General features: G+C 36.5%; 1 protein-coding gene across 5 annotated transcripts in view; it reads left to right on the forward strand.

The window, feature by feature from the left end:
- Positions 1–21,216, forward strand: part of MLH1 (mutL homolog 1) — a 91,822-nt gene that overhangs the window by 26,640 nt on the left and 43,966 nt on the right. For all 5 annotated transcript variants that reach the window (XM_026679514.2, XM_087948000.1, XM_087947999.1 and 2 more), the window contains 4 exons: positions 3,569–3,641; positions 5,146–5,237; positions 10,541–10,583; positions 14,717–14,805. In XM_026679514.2, coding sequence (XP_026535299.1) covers positions 3,569–3,641; positions 5,146–5,237; positions 10,541–10,583; positions 14,717–14,805 — 297 coding nt within the window. The remainder of the gene's footprint in view (positions 1–3,568; positions 3,642–5,145; positions 5,238–10,540; positions 10,584–14,716; positions 14,806–21,216) is intronic.

The raw sequence follows: 21,216 nt of genomic DNA on the forward strand, positions 1-21,216 counted from the left end.
CCTGAAGTTCACACAATTCCAAGCTGCCACTCCCCAGTTAAACCTCAAAAAATCCCAACTTCACCTACCACATTCCACAGCATTAGTGACCCCTTCACACTGCGTAGACCAGATCGACGCCACGCTGGCACTGTTACCTTTTTGCACTGGGTAGACCAGGCCGAAGCAACACTGGCCTGATCTTTCCTTTTTGCATTGGGTAGACTGGGCTGAAGCCTCACTGGCCTGATCTCTCTTTGCACTGGGTAGACTGGGTCAAAGTTACGCTGGCTCTTCATATTGGGTAGACCAGACTGAAGCTATATGCTGGCTTGATCTCTGTTCATACTGGGCAGATCGGGCCAAAGCTTTGCTGGCCTGATCTTTCCTCTTCTCACTGGGTAGGCCGGGGCGAAGCTACGTTGGCTGATCTTTCCTCTTTGCACTGGGTAGACTGGTCTGAAGCTATGCTGGCCAGATTTTTCCTCTTCACACTGGTAGACCGGGCTGAAGCTATGTTGGTTGATCTTTCCTCTTCGCACTGGTAGACTGGTCTGAAGCTATGCTGGCTGATCTTTCCTCTTCTCACTGGTAGACCAGGCCGAAGCTATGTTGGCTGATCTTTCCTCTTTGTACTGGGTAGACTGCTCTGAAGCTATGCTGGCCTGATCTTTTTGTCTGTTTTTTGGATATGTGTTTCTTGTAAACATATCTAATTTAATTAATTTTGCCATTGTTCTTTTTCTCTTAGTCACTGAATTTAATCCATTTATATTTATTGATAATAGTTCGATTTCTTCTCCCATCTCCTTAATCATATCTTAATCTTTGTCATCTGTTGGCTCTTGTGTCTCTTTGGGTTCTTACTATTGCCCTTGGGTCTTCTTCTTCTTGTCGTTCTTTCTCTTCTGTTCTCTGGTCTCCTACTTTACTTCCTTGTCATTGTTCTTCCTGGCTGTTTGACTCAAGTTCTTCTTTACTGCTTTGGTCCTCTGGTCCTACCATCTGGTCATTCTTGTGCCTTCTCTAAGGTATCAATCTTAAATTTCTTTTCCTCCCATTTCACTAGCATCCCTTCTAGGACTAGCCACCTAAAAAGGATATTCCGTTTGGTAAGCTGTGTGGCCAAAAACCGATAGTCCTGTCTCTGCTCCCTCACTCTTCTTGAGACCTGTTTTAACATCTGGATCTTTTTTCCCTTGTATGCCATTCATCTCTTGTCATTCTGTAAATTATATCCTGAACTTTTTTCCTTGTGAACCATATGTGCACTTCCTTCAGCAACTTATGCCGTCTGGCATAATTCGTGCTCACCCTATAGATGTCATCCATTTTGGTCAAATTTTCATTTTTGTCTCATTGCAGGATTTCTGTTAGTATTTTGGCCATTACCAATTCTAAATCTTCTTCCTTTGTTTCCATCACATTTTGGAGCCTTAGGTACGAAGCTGCATGTTCCATCTCTAGATGGATAAGAGAGTCCTCCATTTCTTTATTATTTTCATCTTTTGATCAACCAGTTTTAATTTCTTCTTTGTTCTGTTCATTTTTCAACTTCTTTTATTGTACGTTCATTTTTTTCCAGGGCTTGTTAGATTGAGCCTACTTTTTCATCTAATTTATATATATTGGTCTTCATTTCACTTTTTAGTTTCCCCATTTCTTCCGTCACTTCATTTATCTCTGCTTTCATTTTACTATGATTTTTCATCATCGTTTCCTAAAGCTTGATCATCGATTCTTGTATTGTTAGTAATGTAGTTTGTATATTTGGTGTATTTGGGGTTGTACTCTGTTTTTCTGTCGTGAGCATTCCTTCAATCATTTTTTGTGTCAAAGATGAAGCAACTGCTGTTGAAATTGATGGAATTGGTGTTGCCTTTTTTTGGTCTTCACCGTCATTGTAGTAATGCTTCTCATTTCTTTTAATATTTTGCTCTGTTTTTCTAAAATATTATATATATCCCAGATCAGCATTCACTACTTCAATTTTTGTTATCTTTATATTTTATGTACACTTCCTACTAGCTCATTCACCATTTTAAAGTTCTTCTTTTATGTCTTTATAGAATCAATTAATCATCAATATTACTTACAGTACAACTCGGTTCTATCTTTCAGTTAAATAGGCTTAACTTATATTCTTCTAACAACAAGGTTTAGAGATATCTAATTAAATATTGTAACTCTTATGTATCACACTGTTATATCATAAAGTCCTTCTTATCAAATCTATGCAATCTTAAGTTAACATAGTCTTCAGTTAATATCAAATATTATGGAATATAATAAAGTCTTATGAAGTGTATAAATTATATAAAATATATGTTCTAAAACATTTACTCAGATAATCATCAATTATCCTCAATTCATTAACAAGTTTCCCCTTATTTAATAATTAGAATATATAAATATGTATATAAAATATAAATATAATATGGTCTAATGTAAATAACTACCCTCTAATTCTCTAATCCTTAATTCCTAATTTTATAAATCTCTAATTTTTATAGATAAATTTATAAGATTATGTAAATATAAACTTATTTCATTAATCAAAATTTAGTCAATCAAAAATCAACAAAAATCAATAATCATTTCATCAGTTGGTTTCACCCCTCCAGAGTACTTTCCTCAGTTCAGTTATCTCGAAAGCCAAATTGCTGTGTAATAGTTATTCTCCTCTCCTGCTCAGTGGACTCTGATTGCTTCTGTTACATCAGCTACTACCTCTTCCATTCCTCTCTGTCACTGTCACTGTCATTATCAAATACAAGCAGTTTAGAAGCTATCATCTGTTTCAACACAATCCAGCTTTTCCTTTTAAGTCTAAGTGTCTTTTAAAAGTCTCTAATCTTTTTTCGGCTTCTTTGTTCATTCCGATTCACCAAGCTCCTTTGTTCGTTCCGATTCACCAAGCTCCACTTTGGCAAATCCTCCGCTCCCTGTGACTGCTCATACAGGTCCACTTACCGCTTTTTTCTTTGTTCGTTCCGATTCACCAAGCTCCACTCTGGCAAATCCTCCGCTCCCTGTGACTGCTCACTGCCCACTTACCGCTTTTTATCGGAGCACCGATCCACTTTCTTCCTCTCTCTCCCTCCACTAATTATGAACCTTCTTTTAAAGCAGTCCCTGATCGTTGCTTGCGATCTCCACACCACCAAGACCAATTAATGCCACAATCTGTTAATTTAAAATTCTGCTTCCTTCTTTCAACTGGGCTGTTGTGAGGCCACCATTCAGAGATGGCAGCTGCCTATGCGTTGAGCTCCAAGGGTATCTCTCGCTCTCCGCCACACTGCTCCTCAAGTTTCCCCACACCGTCACGGATCTCTTTGGGATCTGTGTACCCCTCAGGGGTCCTCTCAATGCTAAGGAAAAGGTTAGAGAATGGAGCCCGTTCTTTGCCTCTCACCGTCACGATCAACGGAAGTTCCATTTTCTTTTCTTTTTTTAATGAACCTGCTAAGAAATAGTTTTGATTCTCTTTGGCCTTAAATATTACAAAACAGAAATAGTGAAAGTTGTATAGTCTCCATTTGTTCTTGAAACTTGGACGGATAACTCTGTTTTGTTTTATTATCAGGGCAAATTACTCTGATGGAAAACTGAAGAGTGTTCCAAAACCTTGTGCAGGAAACCAAGGAACTCAGATCACAGTAGGTTACTTCCTTTTTTAGTGTTTATAATTTTGGAGCAGCCACATCCCCGCCTTGTCCAGTGTCTTTACACTCCAGTGCTAACTTTATTTTAGTTTATCGCAGCAGGAATGCATCATTGTAGACAGCTGGGAGTAGAGGATTTGCTGTGGTTAACCTCAAACATGTTTTTTGAAGCAGCTGTTATTGCTGAAAACACATGGAGGGGTAATAACAAGAATATCCCCTTTCAGTAACAAACCTTCTAAATTATAATATTGAAAAGAATGATGTGCAAATCCCTTATAGCATGGGCGTCAAACTCGCGTCATGTTAGTGCCCCATAATGTGTTGTGATATTTTTTCCCTTCGTGGAGCTTGGGTAGATGTTGCCTGCCTGTGATAAACACAAAATGCCTACAGTTCTTTGTGGACTTTGTAATAGTGTCTTAACACACTCTTTCTTCTCTCTCCCCTCATGTATGTATGCATATACACATATTGTTATCTGTGACAGTGTTGTCATCCTAAAAATCTTAGTGCAAACACTGCAGGCCAGTGATATTGGAGGATCCAATATGAGAGAATGTTAAAATTCAATTTATTTCATTAACTGCTGTTTTACTCAGACTGTTCCCATAATTCAAGATATGCTTTATGAATAATAGTGAGATTTTATAATAAGTGCAAATCTGATATAGGATAATAGTTGCAATAGCAGCAGACAAAATATGGAAAATGATGTAATATATTTTAATATTGAACTCTCAACAATATGACGTAAGATAACTGTAAACAGAAATAAGTTGTAGGGAGTTTCTGGAAGAGTTTCTTGTAGAGAGTTTCTGGAAGAAATCTCAGGAATGTAATAATATTTGCTAGTAATTTTGAAGAAAGGTACATAGATCCTTATTGAGTATACTAAAATATTTAATCATGGAAACAAATGAGATTATATAACATTGTAGCCAAAACTGATTATGCTAAATATTGAAAAGTAATAACTTAATCAGAAATTGAATAGGAAAACAAGGTATAAGTGTATAATGATAGATACTTTAATCCATTATTTTTTATGAGAGGCAATGCTAAATATAATTTGGGTTAAACTTGTCAACTATTATTGGAAAAAAATATGTTTTTTATTACACCATAACCAGAAACTTTTCCAATTAGGTTATATTATCTTATATTCATAGTGTATTGCAATTGATATTTGTATTAATGTAAAAGTCCCATGTAAAAGCAGAGGCTGAATTTAAATACAGTGATATGCTGCTTCATGACAGCATTCAAATAATATTTTTCTAGACCTTGCAGGGAGAGACAATATTGTGGGTCCTAGAAAACATTGAGACAAATAGAGCAGGATTAAGTGGAGCAAGACAAACTATGTGAATACTCTATGTGATTGGCAGAATTTTCTTTTCTTATGCTTCACAATAAAATACTATTCTTGTAACCCTTACTTTGGTTTTTGAATTTTTTGTTTGTTTGTATTAAACTCTGTTGTTTCTCTCGATAGGTTGAAGATCTATTTTACAATGTAGCCACCAGGAGAAAAGCTTTTAAAAATCCTTGTGAAGAATATGCAAAAATACTGGACGTTGTCAGCAGGTGATCTACTTAAAAGTAGAGTTGCTTTTTGTTAGGTTGGAACATTCTTCTCCTTTTAGCCAAGAATTGAATATATAGAATATTTTGCACAAGTTTTTCTTATAAGTAGTTGCCATTGTCAATTTGTAGTCTCTTTCCCAGATCTTTTGCCAATTATCTAATCCAATTATCTAATCTCATAATCGTTGAGGAAAACTCAGGAACAATTGATACAAATATTTGAAAGTAACTGTAAAAGCACTAACACTAATTGGCCTAGTGAATTTATTCTATTCTCATGGTTGTAAAGCCAACAAAGGCTGTGCCAAAAGATAATAGAACTTTCATTCTGAGACATATAGTTGATTACAAGTCATTTAATATTCCTCAGAATGTGCATATTTAATTTTTTAATTATTTATTTATACATTTTCTCTTTACATACATAAATGTTTTTATGAACAGTGTGTTGTCTGGGTTAATTTGCTTACATAATACTATTTTTCCAGTTCCTAGTTTCTACCTCTGTTGTCTAGCCATTTGTAAAACAAGACCCATGTTCAAAAATAGTCTGCGTCTTCTTCTTTTTTTATCTTCAGTGTCAGTCTGTCCATTTCTCCACAGTTCTTCATTTTTCCAGTGCTGTGCAAATACAATTCTTGCTGCTGTCAAGACATGTAATATTAAATATACATTCCCTTTCTCATATTTTTCTGGCATTATGCTTAACAAAAATAATTCTGGCTTATACTCTATATGCTGTTTTAACATTTTTTCTAACCATGTGTGCATTTTCATCCAAACTTGTGTTGCTTTTGGACATGTCCACCACATGTAGCATGTGCCCGGTCTTTGATTACATTTTCAACATTTGCCGGATTTGTTTTTAAACATCTTTGCTAACCTCGCCAGCGGCAAGTGCCACCTATAGAATATTTTGCACAAGTTTTTCTTATAAGTAGTTGCCATTGTCAATTTGTAGTCTCTTTCCCAGATCTTTTGCCAATTATCTAATCCTATTGTATATCCAAATTTTTTTGCCCATACTATCATTTTCTCTTTTACCTGCTCATCTTCCATTTTTTAAACTTAATAAGAAGTTATATATATTATTAGCTTTTCATCTGTGGCTAACATTATTTGCTCTTTATAAAAGTTATAAGTCTTAAATCTTTCTCATACCTTGTTTGCATTTGCATATGTGGCCACCATGACAAATCAACACCTTTATTCTGTAGTTCTCATTTGGTTTTAAGTTCCCCATCTTCATTCAAAATATCTATATATTATTTTTTTTTCAGATTTACTAAATTTGGTTGAATAAATGCTTCCATTGTTGAAAGTCAACCTGCTATTTTCATATAAATTTTTGCTTTCAGCTTTTCACCCTAAAAGTGGAGCATTCCTTATATAATGTCTTTGAAAATATCTGTGAATCTTGTTTTTATCATATTATAGTAAAGCATGCTAACTGGAGATCATGACCTTCCAAAACAATAATCTTCTATGTTAGAGTTATCCATTCTTTCATCCACATTAATGCAGAAGCTTGGTAGTAAAGCTCCCAATCTGGTAGCCCCAAACCCCCGTTATTCTTAGAATCTTACAACATTTTCAATCTTATTCTAGCTTTTTTCCCTTGCCAAATAAAATTCAAAATTATTGTGTTGGCTCATCAAAGTATTTTTTTCTCTACTTTTATAGGGATTGTTTGAAACAAAAAAAGTAATTTCAGCAAAATATTCATTTTATAGTTGCTATTCTTGCTACCTAGAGATGAAATTGACAACATATATTGGATCATGGAGAAAGCTAGGGAGTTACCAGAAAAACATCTGCTTCATTGACTATGCTAAAAGCCTTTGTCATGTGGATCATGACAAAGAGATGGGAGTGCCAGACCATCTTATTTGTCTCTTGAGAAATCTATATGTAGGTCAAGCAGCAACAGTGAGAACTGGATATGGAACCATTGATTGGTTCAAAATTGGGAAAGGAGTCCGGCAAGGCTGTATACTGTCACCCTGCCTATTTAAATTATATGCAGAGCACATCATGAGAAAGGTGGGGCTAGATGAATCACAAGTTGGAAATAAGATTGCTGGGAAATATCAACAACCTCAGATATGGAGATGACACCACTCTAATGGCAGAAAGTGAAGAGGAACTAAAGAGCCTCTTGATGCAGATAAAGGAGGAGAATGCAAAAGTTGGCTTGAAACTCAACATTAAGAAAACTAAGATTATGGCATCCAGCCCCCTCAATTCCTAGCAAATAGATGGGGAAGAAATGGAGGTAGTGACAGGTTTTATTTTCCTGGGCTCCAAGATCACCATGGATGAGGACTACAGCCAAGAAATTAAAAGACACTTGCTCCTGAGGAGGAAAGCTATGGCAAACCTAGATAACATACTAAAAAGCAGAGATCATCCTGCCAACAAAAGTGTATATAGTCAAGTTTATGGTTTTTCCTAGTTGCAATGTATGGCTGTGAAAGTTGGACCATAAGGAAGACTGAGCGCCAAAGAGTTGAGGTCTTTGAACTATGGTGCTTGAGATTCCTGGGAGTCCCTTGGACTGCAAGACAATCAAATCGGCCAGTCGTGGAGGAGATCAATCTTGACTGCTCTTAAGAAGGTTAGATTCTGAAGATGAAACTCAAATACTTTGGCCACCTAATGAGAAGGAAGGATTCAGAGCCTTAATGCTGGGAATGATTGAGGACAAAAGAAGAAGGGGACGGTAGAGAATGAGATGGCTGGATGGAATCACTGAAGCAGTCTGCATGAGCTTAAATGGACTCCGGGGGATGATACAGGACTGGAAGGCCTGGAGGAACGTTGTCCATGGGGTCGTGATGGGTCAGACATGACTTTGCAACGAACAACAACAATTCTTCCTGCCATTGATAATTGCAAATTTTTCCATTTCTCCAAATCCAGTTTAATTTGTTGCAGTAGCCTTATATAGTTATCTTCTTTGATTGTTCCACATCTTGCTGTTAAATATATTCCCAAGTATTTTACTTTCTTAACTATTTGAAGGTCTATCTTCTTTGTCAATTCAGTTTTCTGTTTATCTGTAAGGTTTTTAACTATTATTTCAGTTTTTTCATTGTTTATTTTCAATCCTGCTACTTCTCCATATTCTTCTATTCTTTTCATTAACAGGACCAGTTTCCAATGATTCTTCTAGGATAATACCAGTTCATCCGCAAATGCTTGTAATTTATATTTTTCCCTTCTTATTTCCATGCCTTTTATTTCTGGATCTTGTCTAATATTCCTGTTTAACACATCCAATGTTAATATGAATAGTAATGGGGACAATGGCAGGGTAGATTTGATTTAAATCATTATTTAAATCACTAGTAAAAAGCCACGATTTAAATCAATTTTAATCATAATTTTAAAAGAGCAACTGTCATCTCTGTCCCACAGCAGCTCCTCCTCTGACCTGCTGTTGCCTCAGTGACAGTTCCATTCACTTTAATGGGACAGCTGGTGAGCGGATGCCTGCTAACAGGCACTGCCATGATGGATCTAAACAGGTGACAGGTGCTTTTTAAATATAAGGCCTCATTCTTGCTGGTAGTTAGAATCTTTAATATTATTATTTGTAGACAAAATAAGGTTTGCTATTTAGCTTGCAGAGCTTGAATGAGTTGTAAATTTTTGCGGAATATACAGCCTCATGCTATATAACTAAGCTCCATTTCATGCTGAATAAACTAAATGTATCTTAAATAGAAAACTATCTTTAGATAGATTTTTACTTCAAAAGCATTTTATTAAAATAAATTTGATAAAAATAAAAATTCAATTTAAATTTAAAAAATCCAATTTAAAATTCAAAAATCTAATATTTTGATTTTTTTAAAAAAATCATTTTTATCCACCCTGATACTCTGTTACAATTTGGTTTTAAACATATAAACTCCAATATTAAATCTATCTTTTAAAAAAGATAGTTTAAAGTCAACCGTTTTTATAATCCAACTTTTTCTTTCAATGTCTTGTCCAGATGTGTGTATAATGTTTCACTTTTCTTCCCTCACTTCTCCGATTATTTGATCAAACGATGATTGTAATCCAGAATGGCTCTCCAAACTCCCCAATATCAGTCCAAAAAACCAATGAAAATACCAAAAAAATCAAAACAAAAACCAATTCACTCAGTAACTAAGCAGTTCCACAAATCCAACAATATTTATAATCCACAAGATTGAACGAGCTTCAAAACATGCCTCCTGACCCCAACAAAAAATTAAATGGCATTGCAGCTGTGGTGTTATCTCTCCTATTTATCTATTTCAATTTTATTTGTCCCCCCCCCCCCAGTTCACTTTAATCTGTGTAATAACTTTTCCATGTCATTCCAAGTATTCAAAAGTATTTTCAATATTTTAGGTTACTTTCTAAGTTATAGTATTCCAATCCAGTCTTTTTATTTAATATTTAATATTCTTCCATTTAGAATTCTGTTCCTTTTCTGGATCTGTTGTTTGTCTCTTTAAGTGTTAACTCTACAGTCCTTTTAGAGGTGGGAATAAAAATCCCTACCTCTTGCCTTAAAAGAGTTCCTTAGTTCCAAAAATATCTTTATTTCGAGAATAAATCTCCAAGGTAGAGATTTATTCACCCACTTGCTGTCCATGGATCAACTACTTCATGCTTTCTCTTTTGGTTGTCATAGGCTTCGATTGGACCAGTATGGCTGGCCCTTCCTGTGTCAGTCTAGAGGGTGCCCTCAGATCTAGTGAGAAGACTGATGTCTTCTCGTGATTGACAAGGGATCCCTCCTTTTTTTGTCACACCGTCAAGAGTGACTTTGGCCCCTAAGGGCTCCCAGGTGAAGAGAAATCATCTAGGCTTAGCGGTGCCCTGCTTTTTCCTGGCTGTCTCGCCATGATGTCATCCGGAAGTCATTAAACATTCCTCAGAATATGCTTATTTAATTTTAGATCTCATCATTTAGCAGCTCTTAATATATAATGAAACTTAAACGTGTCATGATGTTATCATGTTAAAAAAATTGTTCCACTTCATTATTGTTGCTTTGCAGGCAGTGAAATACAATATTTGATGCCATGATGCCTTCTTACTTTTATCATATATTACTAATCATGGGGAAAAGATACAGTATACAGTCCTATTCCATTCTGTGACAGCCATGTGCCTTCCATCCACCTTTTATGGATTAGGCCTTACTCATATTCAGTTTGATATATCAATATCAGTTTACACATGCTTCAATAATAGTTTTTTCAATGTCTGTCTGGTTATCTACATTTGTTTTTCTTTTTATATATTCTACACACTAGGTATGCCATTCACAATTCTGGCATCAGTTTTTCTGTTAAAAAGGTATTTTTTTTAATTTTTCTTCAATATTTTTAAAATAGTATTATATTTGAATGTTTAATAATTAAGAAACCTCTTGGGAGTAAATGTTTAGATCAAGCTCATTTTAAAAAGTATAAGAGATTATTTTTGTTTTCAGAGTCTTTAAATTATTAACTTAATTATTTCAAGTAACTGTTTATTAAGGTTCCTTAAATCTACATTCTAATAAATATATATGTAGGAAGAAAATCTAAATCTAAATAGATGATTCTAGTAGTGTGCATGTGGATGTTATATTCTAATAGTTTGCGTATGGATGTTATGTTAATGTTCTTGAGCTGGGTTTTTTTTTTTTTTTTGTATACACAAAGTCCTTGACAACCAGTCAACGTCCTCCATATCTCCTGTACTAATTAAGTTGTCTAGTATAACAAACATTTGCAATCCCCAAAACTAGCTCCAACAATACATTATACCCAGTAGTAGGATTCCAAATTTTTTCCTACCGGTTTTATGAGAGCTTGCTTCACATGCAGCACTCAAAAACCACCCTCTGTGTCAGTGGTGGTGAGGTGAGCTGTTTTTTTAGCTCAGCTGAGGCGTGGCAATTCATTCTGCCGCACGAATCAGCTGAATTAAAAGACAAGGGAATATAGGAGAGGAAATGGTGGAGGTGGGTGGGGCCAGCCAGAGGTAGTATTTGCTGGTTCTCTGAACTACTCAAAATTTCCGCTACTGGTACGCCAGGACTGGTCTGAACCAACTGAATACCACCTCTGATTATACTGACATATGACCGCAACATATTGTATAATATTGATTATAGAAACAAACTTAATATTCTAGTACTAACTACAGATTTGTGTCCATTTGTTTAATGATGGTCTAAAATCATGATGCCCTCAGCAAGGGTACTTTATGGCCTGTAAGGCACTTCTGACCATCACAAAATATTGCACCACCACTTGTGTGTTCATGTAATTGCGACTTGGGTGCTTGGCAATTTATTGGCAATTACAATCAGTTGCTAAGAGCCCTGTGAATTATTTACAATCTTCTTTGTCAGTTTCCCCAGAAAGTAAATGGGGGAGACTGCCAAGGAATATTGCAAGTTGCTGCTGCCTGCTAAAACAACACCCTCTTGTGTCTGGGGATTGGCTGAAAGAATGGAACTGAGCTACTTTGGTGAGTGCAGAAAAGGAGCTCATATCCCAAAGGTCCTTCAGCCCACCAAAACAGTTCCCTTCCACACATAGAAAGGAGCTGAACTTGGCAGGCACTTCTTTCTCTGCATCTGCTTAATGATCCGGGAGATCATTTAACGATTGAAACCAAGAATACTAGGATTGCAGCCACTGAGCAAAACAGTTGTGTGGGTGTCTTGCTTAATGATGTGTTGTTCAGCAACTGATATTCCAGTCTCAGTTGTGGCCATAAGTTGAGTTACCTGTAGATATAAAGTATAGGTAATCCCCAGGTTACGAGCATTCCCTTAGCAAACATTCAAAGTTCTGGGCCTCCTTTTTCACCATGAACTGCATGAAGATGGCTTTGTTGATGAAAAAGAAGGCCCAGAGGGCTGCATGCACCATTCCAGGCCTCCTTCCTCACCACCAAACTGCTTGAGGACAGCTTTACCAACAACAAAGGTGCGGAGGACCGCACGCACCATTTTGGGCCTCCTTTCCTATCCCCAAACTGCTTGAGGAAGGCTTCAGTGATGAAAAAGGAGCTGTGGAGGGCCACACGTTCCATTCCCGACCTTCTTTTTCGCCACCAAACTGCTTGAGGAAGGCTTTGGCGATAAAATAGGAGGGAGCAGGCAAAGAAACAGGCTGTAGAGAAGACAGATCTTCATCAGGTAAATGACTTGGTGTGGCAGGATTGGGGGGACACACTATCTGTGGTTGAGGGAGGCTTTGATGGTCTGAAGCAGATGACCTGTTCTATCACTAGGCCCCCTCATGGCTTTCCCCACCCCAAGATACCTTACATGCACTTAATGAGCCACATATTCGATTAGCAAATGCATGGGTGAAAGGAAGGAGTGATCACGTTCAAGGTACAAGATTCACTCCCACAAATCCTCAGGTTACGAATGGAATGGGCAGGCTCTATTACATTTGTAATTCTACGACATCTGTATTCATTGAAGCATACAGAAGCACAGCTGTTTAATAATTCGATTGGATATTCCAGCCAGGTAGGTTACAAAGGAAAATATTGTAAATATCAATTTCTAAGCTTTTATCACCAAAATAATTCAGAAAAAAATTATGTTTTCTGACAAAAATCATGTATTAAGAAGCAGGCACAACACTGTCAAGTCTACAATAGAAATGTTGTGGAGCTGACTAACTTTAGTCCTTATGTTAAGAATGGGGACTTCTGCAGGAATTGCATAGCTCAGGTACCATAAACAGATGTACAAAAATCTATTGATTGGCCCTCTTCATTGGCCCAAGAAGAAACCTGCTGATACCTGTGACCAGATTATTTAATGTTCTAGTTCACTGATGGCTAATCTTTTCAGCACCAAGTGCTCAAAGCGTGTGCACGCGCATCCACAAATACAATATGTATGCATCCCCTGCGCATGCACCCTGCCCCCACACGTGTGCGCGTTCCTGTGCATGTGCCCCCCCCCCCCGAGCATGCACGGCAGGACCTGAACACCTGCTGGCTGGCAGGAGGCACATGCACAACAGAACTGAGCTGGGGCGACAACTCACGTACCCACAGAGTTTTGTGTGCCACCTCTGGCACACGTGCCATAGGTTCACCATCACGGTTCTAGTTGAAAGCACTCAGACACCACTGAGGTGATTTTTATCTTTTATTGGTTTTGGTTTTTAACAGATGAGATCTTATATAAAAAGAGAAAGGGAAAAATAATGTTAAAGCAGAGGTCGGGTGAAAAGAGAGAAGATTCCAGAGAAAGGGACTTAAATGAGCAAATCAGTGGTAGAAGTTTCTGTCTTTTTAATTGATTGTTTTCAGACAGAGTAGCATCCACTGCCAGGTTTCTTTCCTGGTTTTCAGTAACAATGTACAGGTAATCCTTGACTTATGACCACAGTTGAGCCCAAAATTTCCAATGCTAAACAAGACAGTTGTTAACTGAATTTTGCCCCACTTTATGACCTTTCTTGCCATAGTTATCAAGGAATTCAAGTTGATAATTAATAACATGGTTATTAAGTGAATCTGGCTTTCCCATTGACTTTGCTTATCAGAAAGTTACAAAAGATGAACCATAAATACATTCCAGTTGTCAAGTCCCCGAATTTTGATCACATGACCATGGAGGTGCTGTAAAGTTGTAATTGTGAAAAAATGTCATAACTCAATTTTTCAGTGCCATTGCAACTTTGAATGGTCACTAAATGAATGACTGTAAGTCTGGAACTACTTATACTTTATTCTGGTCCCTGCCTTATGACCTTATTTTGTTCAATATTACCAAGTATCAGAGGCTAAATAAGGGAGAAAGCCACTGATACAAGGTTGGGGGGAGGGAAAAAGAAGGCGTCAAGTCCTCTATCTTCTTGTGGGAGAGTGAACTTACATCAAAAAGGGTTTTATAAATATTGCAATCCAGCTCATATTATTAGAAGCAAAAAACTACATCCACTATTTTCCAAAAGTGTGACAGAAAGAGATGCATTAACTGTTTTGAGTAGCATGTGTATATGGTTGACATTTAAAAGCAGATGCTGTTCAGAATTCTTTTGCTGTCACCTTAATCTTTCTTTAATTTAAACAAAGCTCAAGGAGATATATTTCCAGGCTGATCTGTTAACATGTTACATGAAAGATAGTTAATTCTATCTTTATATAGTTATACTTATTATAAAAACATTTATAAAAAGATACACTGAAAGTTGGTTCTCCAGAGTCAAGAATAATGATGACGTTGCTTTGATAAGATTAGGAATGAAAGAAAAAAATTAAGTTTTCACACAAGAGATCATACAAGCTGTTTTGTTTTAGTGCAGGGACCTTAAATCTTGCCTTCTTAGAAAAAGGGGATTTTAGAAGCAAAATGCTTATAAAAGATGCACAAAATCCCAGGAAAATTCTGTGAATTTCTATTCTACTTTTTTCATATATATTAAAAGCATTGGTAATTGCATGCTATCTTCTCTTTGTAGCAAGGTGATACAGTTGCAGATGTAAGAACACTGTCAAGTAATACAGCTATCGACAATATTCGGTCTGTCTTTGGAAATGCTGTTAGCAGGTATAGTTAAAATGTGATGTATCTTATAATCTAATTATGAGTATTAATATGCCCATAATTTTAGTGTAGTATGATTCACATGCTATACTAAATGGAAAGTAGGTTCAAGACATCTTCAGCCTTAAAAATTCACTGAAGGATTTTGCACAGGCATTAGTTGTTAACATACGGTATCTCAAGGTTGCTATTATGAGAAAATTTGGAGGAAGAATGCTTTATATGCCACAAGAATTCCTGGAGGAATGGTGGTACATAAATTCTACCACTTAAAATAAACATCCCAGCTAAAAATGTTGAAAAGTGTCAATTTATGGAAAATACAATAGATAAGCATTCAAAGATTTTGTTGGAAAAAATGGAAAGTACTGAGTATGCCATCTCAGTTCCTGGAGACATGAGATATAATTCATTTTTTAAAAAAATAGGTTTATTACATGGAATTATTGAGGTAGCTAAAGATGATCTCTTCTGTTGTGTCTCTTTTCTTGAGAGAGCTATTGGGTTGTGCTGAAAGGAGTGATTAGACCAAAAAAATCAGGCAGGTGTGCCTTTCATGAATGGTTGTATCTATTTCAAACATCCTTAACTAAGTTTTCAGTTCTTTGAGATCTTCCCTTATAGTAATAGGAAGAATCTTTCCCATAATCAAAACAGATAATACAGAAAGAGAAGGGTTATTATTTTTTCTTGTAGAATTTTTCTCAGCTGTATCATAGAGATCAGAGAGAGATTGTTCTTCAGTATAGAAATGGTAATTATAGTTTTGGATTGAACAGTTGCTGTTTCTGTTAAGCTAGCAGAAGTAGGCTTACATGATCATGAAGTGCTTTCCAAGATGGCAGCAATGGAGGAAGTTACATTGTGGGGAGAAGAATTGCTATTAAACTAGGTAGGAGAAGAGGTGGAGAGGGAAAGATAACTCATAGAAAAAGAAAAAAAGACTGGAAAAAAGGAAAAGAAGAGGAAGATTAGAGAAATTAGTTGGCTGAGGTAGCTAAAGATGATCTCTTCTGTTGTGTCTTTTTTTCTGAAGAGAGCTATTGGGTTGTGCTGAAAGGGATAATTTCTGAAGAAATTAGGAGAGAGAAGCCCAGCTGCACCCAAGAGGCCTGAGAAGCCCAGCTCACCCAGGAGGCCTACCCAAGAGACTAAGTTAAATGAATAATAAACAAGCACAAAAAGGAAGAAAAAGGGATAGAAAAAAAGAGAAAGAAACATAATTTTTTTACCCCTAAAAGAACCAGCAAAAAGAAACTCATGGAACAGGTGACTGATACTATTCCATGTATGTGCTTTATGACCAAAGAATACCCAAATTATACAGGGATGGGCTGCACCTCACGAAATCAAGGAAAAATATACTCAGAAAAAGATTGGTCCAACTAATCAGAAGGGCTTTTTAAAATTGAAGGGTGAGGTTGACCAATCTTTAAAATCTCTAGAACACAAAACCAATCATAAATCCCAAGAAAATAAATAATAAGGTAGATAGTGATGAGAAAAAAGAAAAACTCAACAACTAGGAGATGCAGGAAACGTATCCAAGGAGAGGTATAAAAGTCTTAAATGCTTATATACAAATGCTCAAAGCTTGGGAAACAAACAGGATAAACTAGAAGCAATAGTACACAAAGGCAGTTATGACATAGTTGCCATTACAGAAATCTGGTGGGATGAAACCCATGACTGAAATGGACTTGAATCAATACAAATTGTTCAAGAGAAACAGATTTTTTAAAAAAGAAGTGGAGTTGCACTATATGTAAGAGATCACTGACTACATACTACAGAAATGCACACAATCAAAGATAAAATATGGGTCAATATAAAAGGGGGGGGGAGTGACATTGCCATAGGTGTATATTACAGGCCACCCAACCAATCAGAAGAAATAGATGAAATCTTTGCCAACCAATTAACAAATGTATAGAGGAAGCATACCACAATAGTAGTGGGAGACTATCCAGATATCAACTGGGAGACTAATTTCTAATCTAGCCGATAATTTTGTCATCCAAAAGATAGAGGAGGAACTAGAAGTAAAGCTATACTGGATCTAATTCTTACTAATAGAGAAGAAGTGATTGAGGAAGTTGAAGCTGAAGTTGAACCTTGGATGAAAGTGACCACATCATACTGGAGTTCAATATAATGCAAACACAAGCAATAGAAAATAATCCAAACAGTGTCTTAAACTTTAAAAGAGGTTGTTTTTTTTTAACAAACTCAGAGCCTAGGAAAGATTCCATGGGTGAAAATCCTAAAGGGAAAAACAAGTCAAGAAACGTGGGAAACTGAAAAGTCTAGCCCAGCACAATACCACTCAAAACAAAACAAAACAAGAAATCGAAGAAGAAGCTAGCAAGGCTGCCCAAACTGAAAGACAAAAAGGACAAGTGCAAAAATGGAAAGAGGGACACTTAACTAAGGCTGATTATCAGCAGATAGCCAGAACATTGCAAAGATGAAGTCAGGAAAGCAAAGGCTCAGAATGAACAAAGATGTGCAACAAAAGTAAAAGATAATAAAGATTTTTTCCAATGTATTAATAACAAAAAAGTCAAGGAAACAATAGGTCCACTAAAGAGAGAAGATGGCAAAGAAGTAACAGGCAGTAGAGAAAAAGCAGAGCTGCTTAACATTCTTTACATCAGTCTTCAAGCAAAAAGTTTATAGCCCAATGCATCAAAAAAAAACCATTACTACTGTAAAAGACAATCTAGAAACAAAAATTAAAATAAGCAAGAAAATAGTAAGGGAATACCTATCTGACCCTGACAAATATAAATCACCAGGACCTCACAGATTACACCCCAGAATTCTGAAGGAACTGGCAGATGTTTTTTCAGAACTATTGTACCATATCTTTCAAAAAACCTGGAGCACCAGGAATTACCTGAGGATTAGATAAGGGCTGGTGTGGTTCCCATCTTCAAGAAAGGGCGGGGGGAGGGGAACAGACCCAGGAAACTACAGATCAAGCAGTTTAACATCAATACCTGGTGTTAGAGTTTGGGGATAAACCTCTAGCAGAGTATGCAGCAGCAGTCAAGCCAGGCAGCCAAATGAGAGAGGAAGGGTTTTAGAGTATACACACACTGAACACAAACACTGTTTGTAGTTTAAATAGTTTTTAATCCAGTTAGAGTTTAAGCATTGTCAATCAGTCCGTATGTCATTCACAATATATCCATTCAGTAAGACTCCCTAACTCAGTCCAGATAATAGTCCTTACTATATCTTTATCAGCCGATAAAGATATCTTCTCCTCCTCCGATGCCTTTCTCCAGAGGATAACGCTGGATATTCAGTAGAACGATCAAACAGTAGACAGTCGCAGTAAAACAGTAGTAAACAGTTGTATCCAGCAGTAAACAACAGTAAACAGCAAACGGTAAACAGTAAAACAGTAGGCAGTAGGCAGCAAGCTTTCTCCTGCTTCCTCTTATTGCAGTTTCTAACCGCACCCTTAATTGGCTAATTACATGCAGTGTGGTGCTTAAAGTTACAAACACTTAAACTATGATACCTTAGTTTATATATTTATCCACCCAAACCTTGTTGGGTATCAATGTTATACCTAACACCTGGGAAGATTCTAGAAAAGATAATAAAAATCTGCGAACAACTAGAAGCAAATTAAGTTATAACTAGTAGCCAGTACAGGTTTGTTAAGAACAGATCATGCCAAACAATCATTTCATTCTTTGATAAAGTCACTAAATTAGTAGACCAATGAAATGCTGTGGACATAGTATACATAGATTTCAGTAAGGATTTGACAAAGTAGACTACAATGTACTTCTGGGTTAGCTAGAGAAATGTGAAATAGACACCATCATTACCAGATGGATTTGTAACTGGCTGACCAACCATACTCAATTAGTAGTTCTTAATGTTATTACATCCACATGGACAGAAGTAGAGGAATACCACAAGGCTCTGTTTTGGGCCCAGTACTCTTCAATATTTTCATAACTGCCTTAGATGAGGGAATGGAAGGGTAACTCATTGAATTTGCAGATGACACTAAACTGGCAGGAATAGCCAGCACCCCAGAAGACAAGTTCCGGATACAAAAATATATTGACAGACTTGAACAATGGGCCCTATCCAATTTCATTTCAATGTGAAGAAAAGCACAGTTTTACATTTAGGCAGGAAAAAAATCAAAGATATACATATATATTAGGTGAGACCTGGCTCAAAAACAGTAACTGAGAGGGACCTTGGAGTCCTAGTGGAGGATCACTTGAATGTCACTTGAACCTGCAGTGTGCAGCTGCTGCAAAAAAACTAATACAATTCTGGATTGTATAAACAGGCATAGAATCAAGATCATGTGAAGTACTAGTACATCTTTATAAAACCTTAGTAAAACCACACCTGGAATACTCCAAACAATTTTGGTCACCATACTACAAAAAAGATGTTAAGACTTTGGAAAAAGTTCCAAAAAGAGTAAGATGATCAAAGGCCTGGAGACAAAAACATGAAGAATGGCTACAGGGTTTGGGTTTGGCTAGTCTAAAGAAAAGAAGAATTGGGGTGACATGATAACAGTATTCCAGTATTTGAGGAGTTGCCACAAAGAAGAGGGGGTAAAATTATTCTTCAAAACACCAGAGGGCAGGACAAGAAATAATGGTTGCAAACTAACCAAAGAGAGAAGCAAGTTGTAATTAAGGAGAAACTTCCTAACAGTGAGAACAATTAACCAGTGGAACAGCTTGCCTCCAGAAATCGTGGGTGTTCCATCACTGGATGGTTTTAAGAAGAGTCTAGAGTCTAGACAGTCACTTATCTAAAATGGTATAAGTTCTCCTGCTTGAGCAGGGGACTAGACTAGAAGACCTTCCAGCTTATTCTATTCTATTTTATCATTGAGGTTTTTTTGCATTGCTTAATCTTCCTATTTTTCTCTTGATAAATCTGCTCACCTTTGATTTGTGAAAGAACATAGCTTCAAGATATAAATACTTACAACAAATTTTAAATAACTTTTTGGATGCATATTAACTATGTTTTTAAATTAAAATAGCAGGTGTTAACACACAGGGAGCCAATTTGGTTTAATGGTTAAGGCACCAGGTAATAAATAGGAGACTGAGTTTTAGATCTTCCTTTGGCATGGAAGCCGGCTGGGTGACTTTGGGCCAGATACTTTCTTTTATCCCACCCCACCCCACAGGGTTGTTTTGTGGGGAAAACAGGAGGAAGGACTATTTTGAATGTTCACCACCTTGAGTTATTTATAAAAATAATAAAAGTGAGATATAAATAGATAAATAATAGTCGGGCAAGGCTTGAATAAGATTCCTTGCATCTATTGATGTTCTGATATTCATTAGTTTAGACTAGTGTAGTTTAGATCTTATTATCATCTAAACCTGAGACCAGAATCATAGTGTCTCTGCACAAATGTATCACCAGGCAATCATTTTAGGGTTTGCCAACACCTTCTAAGTTTGTAAAATATTTATTTTTAAAGTTTTTTTAAGAAAAAGCTTTATCGACTAAAAAGCAGCGGCCTAGATTCCCTGCTTTCATCCCTTCCCCTTTTCCTTTTCCACATAAAAAATGATGCGGCTACTTAAGACCAACCAAACTAGCAAATTTGTGTTTAAGATTAAACAAATTAGTTTTAGTTTAATTTATTTAAGGGCCATATGAAACAATTGGATTGGCTTTTAAAAAATGCATTACTTGAAATAAATGGATTCTCTCTCTCTCTCTCTCTCTCTCTCTCTCTCTCTCTCTCTCTCTCTCTCTCTCGTCATAATATATACATGTTTAATAGTGCACAAAAGGGTTAGAAAACTTTGAGATAGCTGATTTATAGTAATTATCTTTTGTTAACTGATTTTTGAGCATGATTGGAGTAACTTATTTTTCTTCATAGATAAAATGAATGCACTCTTCTAAAATAGTTATTTCTTGGTTTTTCTTGCATATGCAAAAGTGTAAAGGGAAGGGCACTTTGGAGCTTATGAAAGGCTACTTCATGATTATCTAGTTATAGTTTAAGTGGGCAGTGTGCTTCTAAATAAGGCGGTTCCCTAAAATTGTACATTACAAAAAAAAATTCTACAGGAGGTATGAAAATAACTATAAGAATATCTGAACATAGTTTTATTTTATGAGTAAAGAACTTTGACTAATTTTTACAGTGACTTTAATTACTGTTGTATCTAAAACTTAATTACTGATTAGTAGTAGTAATAATCATTAAAGATATACTGTAGGCCAGGGGTTTCAACTCAAGGCCCATGGCCTGGATCTGGCCCACGATGTGGTCAGATCTGGTCCCTGTGGCTGTCTTGGAAATTATAAGGGGATGGCCACATCACTTCGACCCAGCATATGCCATCCTGGCATGCGCGGTGCACACAGGAGGAAGAGGGTACACAT

This window comes from Notechis scutatus, chromosome Z (assembly GCF_049901735.1).
Source record: "Notechis scutatus isolate UNSWTSFEM ecotype Mainland chromosome Z, rNotScu1.2, whole genome shotgun sequence".
In the NCBI taxonomy this organism is placed as follows: Eukaryota; Metazoa; Chordata; class Lepidosauria; order Squamata; family Elapidae; genus Notechis; species Notechis scutatus.